The 8,524-nt window shown below is 28.0% G+C and overlaps 1 protein-coding gene across 3 annotated transcripts in view; it reads left to right on the plus strand.

Moving 5' to 3' along the window:
* The window catches only part of LOC126905614 (uncharacterized), a 42,047-nt gene extending 33,723 nt beyond the window's left edge, over window positions 1-8,324 (plus strand). Inside the window, exons 1-3 of one of the 3 annotated variants that reach the window (XM_050685496.1) lie at window positions 1,935-2,228; window positions 3,242-4,654; window positions 8,069-8,324. In XM_050685496.1, coding sequence (XP_050541453.1) covers window positions 3,403-4,654; window positions 8,069-8,091 — 1,275 coding nt within the window. In that variant the 5' untranslated portion in view covers window positions 1,935-2,228; window positions 3,242-3,402 and the 3' untranslated portion in view covers window positions 8,092-8,324. Of the gene's footprint in view, window positions 1-1,934; window positions 2,229-3,115; window positions 4,655-8,068 lie in introns of those variants that run through there. The other 2 variants (XM_050685497.1, XM_050685495.1) reach the window with 2 other exon arrangements.
* Window positions 8,325-8,524: the final 200 nt, after the last annotated feature.

An 8,524-nucleotide genomic window follows, 5' to 3' on the forward strand; every position in this document is an offset into this window, starting at 1 on the left:
TAAATTGGTGTTATTAGTTTACAAACCGTGCAAACGAAAACTAAGAAAGGTAATACAGCATTGAGAGGAGTCAATGAAACATTATGATCTAAATATCGTATAAAATATTGTTATTGTTTGTTATATTTTATTTATGTTTTCTTATTAGTGAGGACACTTAAAGAACAAGTATATCAAAAATAAATTAAATCAGGTACCCAAATTTATCGATGTTGGTTATTTAATTAGGTGAAAAAACTAAGTTTGTAAACTTGAAATTTGAAGCTTTTAACATGTAAAATAAGAGTTAATTTTTTCAATTAAACTTTTGAAAATTTTCCAAAAATCAAGCTTCTTTAAGAAACCTTTATAGCTTTTTAAAGCCATTTGTTAGTAATGTAGGTATTCTAGGATTTTGATTCTATTATTATTTTTTATATAGCTTACAATACAATGTATTAATATTGCATAACAATTAGTAATAAGAATTAACATTTAAATTTTTTTTTTTAAGTACAATTTGTTATTCAGGACTATCTACATGATAAAATAAAAAAGCAAATAAATTGTAGGTGTACGAATAAACAAAGTTAAATTAAAAAACAGATGCACAAATAAAAGAAATAACTAGTGAAATTACATTGGGGAGGTTGAGTTGAGAATTTTGTATTTTTTTTTTTATAACTTTTTGGATATTGCCTTTTTATTGCATTTCCTCTATTATTCTTTAATATCAATCATCCTATCTGCTTGTGAAATATTTTTATGCTACAGATAAATATTTACATTAACTATCTTAAGTGATAGTCAAGCGGCTTTGAAAGCACTCTGTAACGATCAGGTGAATTCAAAGCTGGTCCTCGAATGCAGGGAAACTTTAGAATCACTATCGAGGTTCAACAAAGTTACACTAGCGTGGGTACCAGGACACAACGGTGTCACTGGAAATGAGAATGCTGACTTTCTAGCCAGGAAAGGAGCAGAGAACACCTATGTTGGACCAGAACCAGTGGTAGGGCTCACTGAGCAATCGCTCAAAGCGTTACCCAAGAATTGGTGCAGAGAACAACACAGGAAAATCTGGAAGTACTTGGTAGTACCTAGACAATCTAAAATGTTTATCAAGACCCCTGGTTTATTGCTGGGTGATCTTAATAGCATGACTAGACATCAAATAAGCACCCTGACTGGTCTACTGACAGGACATGGTCACCTGCTTAAGCATCTTAACGCAATGGGGGTATCGGAATCACCATTGTGCAGGAAGTGTGGAGTAGAAGAGGAAGACTCATTTCACATCATGTGCGAATGTGAAGCCTTGTCCACACTAAGATCAAACTACTTGAATAAACCATTTCCTAAAAAAGAGGATATTAAAAACGAATCAAGACAATTCGGTATGAGGTGCGCACAATGGACCAACAGGTCTGAGTGCATGGGCATTATGTCCACCTCAATAATAACTAAAACTAAAACTAAAACTAAATATTTACATCTTTTAAAAACACATTCAGTTATATCTCATCGTTTTCACCATAAAAGAGTGGTGTTGCGAACTTGTTGATTGTGGTTCTATATCAATGGTATTGCTCTCTTTTAGATTATTGATATTTTTATTTTATTGAGCGATCTCAATTATTTATTTTAAATCCGTGTCATCATTGATGAATTGTCTGAGTAACTCATATTGTTGACAGTTTGTGTTTTCTAGATCACGAATTTTTTGGTTTTAAATGCTATTTGTTTACTTTTGAAAAATTTCTGTCAAGTTGTTCCATTTTTTCCATAACTATGTCCATGATAATATCGCACTAATTGCTTTGATGTGGCATTCTTGTGGTCGAATTGAATATATTATTGGATTATTTTTGGAAATTTGAGCTTTCAGTGGGGCGCCATTTGAAACGGTTATTTTGAAATGTTTCTTTATTTTTAAATAATGACACTTATAATTATAACATATCACTTTATTACATCTAATATTTATAGTTAACATATTTAAAATTAATGTTTAAAGTTAATAATAATAAAGTTTATAAAAAGATTCAATGCAATATTTATGCGGAGAGGCAGTTGGCGCACTCAATCTCATGCCCAGCTGTTGCTTATAATGTTGTGTGGGATCTGAAGAAGTAATACGCAAACAAGTATACGGTATACACTGCTGCACCGCCGAAGTTGATTATCTGATGCAAATGACTGCTTTAATGTAACGTTTGTAACCTAAGACATCTATAGCTCCGTTAACGGTCAGTTTCACTTTTAATTTTACTATCTAATACATTATGTATTATTTACAGTGGATTGAATGTGATTTAAAGCTTACTAGAAACTTCGAACACACTATCTTATATTCTGTATGTTACATCATTGGATGTATTGTCTGACGGTTGCCCATTATGACATTTATATAATTATTTATCTTCTTAAATAAATTATACATTTATACATCCTATTTCTTACTATTATATATTATTTACAATTACATCTTTGTTTAAATTTGTTTAGTCCACGTATCAATGACATGTTTAATGACATCAACAAGGATCGTTTATAAAACGGTTTATTAAAATTAACTATAAATATCATATTTGCTTATTATAAATGTTATGTAATATAGATTGTAAAATTTTGAAAAGAAAACTTTGTAAAATTAAATATAGAATTACAAATACATTGTTGCTTATTAATTAATCAATTTATCGGAAGATCGATTACATATAATAATTGATTATATTAGTTTTTAATCTATAAGGTTAAGAAATAAACTATATATTGTTATGAGGAAAATCTTAACAAATATTCTTATTTATCAAATAATTGTATAAATACCACAAAAGACACCAAATTTATATAGTTTGTTCGAAATTTTAATGATACAAATATTCGAAACACAAATCATAGCTAAAGGAACTTGCAAATTAAGAAATGTTTATTCTATTTTACACAACATATTTTTTAAGATAAAAACATCATTATGAATAACACATATTAAATAATATTTAAGGAAAATAATTATTGACTGATTTATTAATACTAAGTTGAATTATTAAACAAATATTTTAACCAATTTTATAAATACATTTTAATGAAGATAATAAATATAGTATATAAGAAGGAAAATATTAAATTTTTCATAATTAAATTTAAAGTTTTTAGTATCTTGATTGTTATATATTTGATTTTAACATTTTTATAATGATAAGTCAATTTTCATTATTGTGCTTTTTAATACTATTTAGTGTACATAGTATTATTTCAGGTGAAATAAATCTCGATTGCTATTATAGTAAGTATATACTTTACAATTTGAACACCAAAGTAATATATTTCAACAAAATTGTACCAGTAGATACATCCAATCAGATTTTAATTAAAAAATTTGCCAAGGGTCTTCAAACGTTGGGTCCAATTGTACTAAATATGATTAAAGAGATAGATGATAAACATAATTTCAAAAATATAAAAGAAATTACAAATCCATTTAAAAACTCGCAAGGATTATTATATACAAATTTTTATTTGAATAATCTTTCGAATACCTTATTATTACAAACGTATCAAAACGTAACAGTTCAAACTAGAGAATTAAGTGATCGAGAAATTTTTATAGACGAATTTAAGAAAATTTATCCGATATTATTTGAACAACTGAAACAAAACATTTTAGACGCATGTTATGAAGGTAAACAAATGAATTTCCCTGATATGGTCATTCAAGGACAATTAGTAGATGAAAATAATTACGATAATGTGTTTATTAATGATATGTTACCACCAAATAATGAAACTATTAAAACCTTATTCGATGAAAGTAACATTGAACTATCAATGAATGCAGTTAATGACACTGAAGTTGATTTAAGATATCGTTTTAAAATAAAAATTGAAGATGATTTACAGATAATTACTTGCTATCACCCAAAATCCATGTTGTTTTCCTATTTATTTGATATAAATAATAGATCTAATTTCAGTGAAATAATTGAAGTTCCAATTAATGAAAAACTAGAAAATGGAAATTATCCAAACATGGAAGTGTTGTTTGACATGATTAAACACACATTTGATGTTGACTGTGTAGAATCATTCCAACGCCAAATTGTAGCTGCAACAGTTTATCCATATTACATTTGTGTTGCTAAATTTGCACATTTATTGAACAAAATAATTTTTGGTAATTATATTTACGAGAACGAAATAATTACTAGAGTCGAGTGTCATAAGAAAAAACTAATACCTACAGTTGAAAATTTAATAAAAGCTATTCATGAATTAAGTATGATACACTTTATACCAAGTAGCGTTCGTGAACACATGGAATCCACTAATCAATTGTTATGGGGAATAAAAGAAATAGTTAAGACTCAACAAATTGATAAATTTGATTCAGGATTCATCGATCAACTTTATTTGAGATGTGCTCGTGTTATGGAATTTAATTTAATTCACTTCGAGACTGGAGTGAAAAACCCTAATATATACGACCATACCGAATGTGAAAAAATTATAACTCAGTTGGAGAATAAAATTAAAAATATTCAAACACTCACAAAAAATTTACAGAGTGATAAATCTCTTTACCAAAATTTTAAAACAACACTTCAATTTTTCTCCTTTCACAAAACATTTTCGGAGAAATTAAAATGTAACATTGTTCAAAAGAATAAACAAGGTATGCTTTAGTAACATTCATTTTAGCTTCGATGCAGAGCTCTCAGCTTTATCTTATCAGGGATAAATTTTACTATGATATGTTTTTTTTTTGTGTGTCTTTTATCACAATAGCAACGTAGCAGCTCTTTTTCAGCTCTCAAAGATCCTATTTCTTTCAACAATACATCCAAAGATTACAAATTTTATCTAATTGAAGACATTTTCCTTAAAAATTAAAAAAATTTCCTCGTTCCCTATAAATAGTGGAAATTTAAAAAAATCACAAATTTAAAAATCGCTAATTTTCGACATTTTTTCAATTTTTTTAATCTGTAAATTTTTTACTTTTTTTTCTTAAAACTTTCTATAACTCTTTGAAAAATTAACAAATCAAAATAAACTTTTTTAGGTGATTTATCACATACAAAACAAGTGATTACCCTCCTCTTGCTACTCATCTACCCTTACGGCCGTTGGTTTTCAGAGTTAACTCCTAATTCCAGTAGTTGTTCGGATCATTGGAATCTTCCAATTTATACCGAGAATATCCGCCACTAAAGCGTAGAAGATGTGGGAGATCGTGTCAAGTGGAAGTTTAGGATGAGGGTGGCCGACCCCAAGTAGTTGGGATTAAGGCAAAGAAAAAGAAAAAGTTTAGCAGAAATTCCGGTGGCAATTGACATAATATAATTGTTGTTTGGGAATGTACAATTTAGCGTTTAGTTGGGTTTAAACAATATAGCGTCAAATCAATTACCTACTTTATCAATTGTATCTTATTATACACTACACTTTAAAGATACTATAAATAAATAAACTCACACATACACACACACGCATTTATAACATTGTGTCTAATGTAAGTATAACATGATAAAAGTAACCGTAAAATGTAAAAAATTGGAAAATAAATTGTAGTACTCATATTAAATGTAATGCAACTCGAAAATTATTTGTTTAAATGAAAAAATATAAGATATCTTTTTTGTTTAAAATTGTCTTTTAAACAACTTTTGTACGAAACTTTTTTTTGTAAGTTAAATATTTTTTGAGAAAATGAAAAAAGCTCATATTTTTTAACTTTTGTGAGGCTGTAAAAAAAAAAGCTCAAGTCCAATCGATGAGGACTTTTAGTATGCCATTAAACATACCTTAATTCAACTTAAAAAAAAAAAAATTTGGTTGGGAATTTTTTCCGCCATTCGCCAAAATTACTCCTTCGTTGACTGGCCTATATAGGGAATCTTATAACATAAATTCAAAAATTTTAGGCATAATAATGAAAAACAAAAATGTATATACATAATTTCAACACATTTTTGGAGAAGCTTTTAATAGTATGTATGTTAGTAAAAAGTAGCTTAAACCGTAGGATGGCTAGTTGTGCATCACACTAGAATGCCGTCTTGTCTTAAGCCTGTTTAAAATCGCTATATGACCGAGTGAGAAGGTCACCTGGGTGAATTTCAGCCTACCGCACATCCAATAAATGACGTGTAGACAATAATTATATAAAAATAATAAAACAAATATATTAAAAGTTCTGCGATAAGTAATTTAAAAATTAAAGAACGTTGGGGAGTGTCTTTATTAGTAAAATGAACGACAAAACAGCTATGAATAAATATAAAATATATAAAATAAGACAAACAATTAAAGATTTAGCTGTATAACATAGAATATATTAATGATGAATAACGACGGTGAGAAGTGGACTGTATGTATGCTTTGCGTTAAAATGTTGAAGATATAAAAGAATTGATGACTACACGAGTAGACGCTTAAGAAGTAAATACTTCAGTAACGGACGGGGCCGACTAATAAAGAAGTGCACAGTTATGAAAGCTCGAAGGAGCCAAGGCACAACAGAATGTGTAAAAAACAATAAAATATATGGCGCACAATAGACAGAAGCGTTTGTTGTGTATAGAAAGAATAAATATAGTTTAAAAGCGTGTTTTTTTATACTATATTTATTTTTCACTTTTTAGTTTCATGTTATGATAGTAGTTAAAATCAATATCATGGTTTTAACGGGAAATCCGGGTTTGATTCCGGAGAGGGAGTCTGAGAAACGGCTACCACATCCAAGGAAAGCAGCAGGCGCGTAAATTATCAACTCCCGGAACGTGGAGGTAGTGACGAAAAATGACGATATGGTAATCATCCTTTGTAATCGGAATGAATGCACTCTATATCTCATAATGAAAATAAAGCGTGTTAATATATTTTTTAATAGTAATTAGAATATATATATATATACATGTAATATCTATAAGGAATACATAAATATATGTACGTAAAGCGTATGGCACACGGGCGGTATTGGTCAGTCAAAATAAAAATTTGTGTATATATATATAATTGATGACATAAATGCTTGTACTGTTACGAAAACCAAAAATAAAATTATACAGGAAAATATTGTTGTTGGCGAGTGGTGAGTGGGGTGAGGTAAATGCGTTACGACTAGTGATGGACAGTTTCGAATATTATAAACTATCGAATAACTATTAGAATTGTTTTTATACAACCGAATAGTTAATTTTTGGCATAAGCTATCGAATAGTTTTAAAAACTTTTCAAANAATATTTTAAAATATCGTATAACTATTCGAATTGTGTTTATACAACCGAATAGTTTATTTTTAGCATAAACTATTCGAATATATTGTGTAACTATCGAATAGTTCGATAGTTACTATTCGATATTTCCCATCACTAGTTACGACCGTCTATTCTCAAGGCCATAGACGACGGGATACGCGAAAATAATAACACGTGGCGCGTGGTGAGTTACAAACAACAAACATGTGAAACTAATATAAGAATGTTAAAAACGTACAATATTATTCGTTGAGGAACGACGGTGGACTATACACGGCCGTCAATTTGCTGTGCTAAATGGTCGAGGGGGTAGGTAAGCAAAGGCGCTAGAGATCAACTGTCACACGATTGATGCGCTCAACGGTGTTTGTGATAACTGCTCCTCTAGGTTTTTGTTAAAGGCAATCTCAACCAAACAATGTATACTTTTGAAATTTTAGAAGGGCTAAGCTTCTTGAATTTATGAAAATTATCTGAACCAAAATATACAATACATAAATTACATAATAGGAATCACAATTTCCTGATAAAATATGTTGTCCAAAAAAAATAAAATTAAAAATACTTCCTTTTTTTGGTTAAAACATTAGTTCAGTAAAAATTATTACAAGTAACTAATCAAGTAGGTTGAAAACACTCTGGAGCAAATTAAAGCTAATTTTATTATGTCTATGGTGAATTGAATTGATCATTACAAAAACGACATGAGTCAGTAATTTGTTATAAAATTATTTATTACTATACTCAGTTCAAATAAATTTTTATTTTAATTATAACTAAAACCGTGTAAACATGTAAAATACAGATATTTTTTTTATTTTTACAGGTTATCTTATAATGAGAAAATAATAAGATTTTTTTAATTATTTTGAATATTAATAAACGAAGCACAGAAATCTTTAATAATTTAACCTTAAGTTACAAGATAATTTTTAAAATTATATTACATTTTGATTAAGTTTTATGTCTTTGTTTAGTTTTATTATTTTAATATATATTTTTAACTGTTTAAAAATAAAAACTGTACCATTTATTAAAAGTCTGTACACAATAAAATATGTTGATGCAATTTTTTGATATTCTGTAAAATTTGTAGCTACTGTTTTTAGTGAATATAATAAAACTAAATTTTAAAAATTGAAAGATTGTTTATTTTCGATCCTAAATAATTTCTTTAACATTAAATTTATTGCACATAGTACTTACAATATGTGCCGTGATTCAATTAAAAATATAATATTGAATTTTTTTACATTTTATTTTTTAGTATCAAAATAAAAAT

Source organism: Daktulosphaira vitifoliae, unplaced genomic scaffold, assembly GCF_025091365.1.
Source record: "Daktulosphaira vitifoliae isolate Bord-2020 unplaced genomic scaffold, ASM2509136v1 Scaffold_4, whole genome shotgun sequence".
Classification (NCBI taxonomy): domain Eukaryota; kingdom Metazoa; phylum Arthropoda; class Insecta; order Hemiptera; family Phylloxeridae; genus Daktulosphaira; species Daktulosphaira vitifoliae.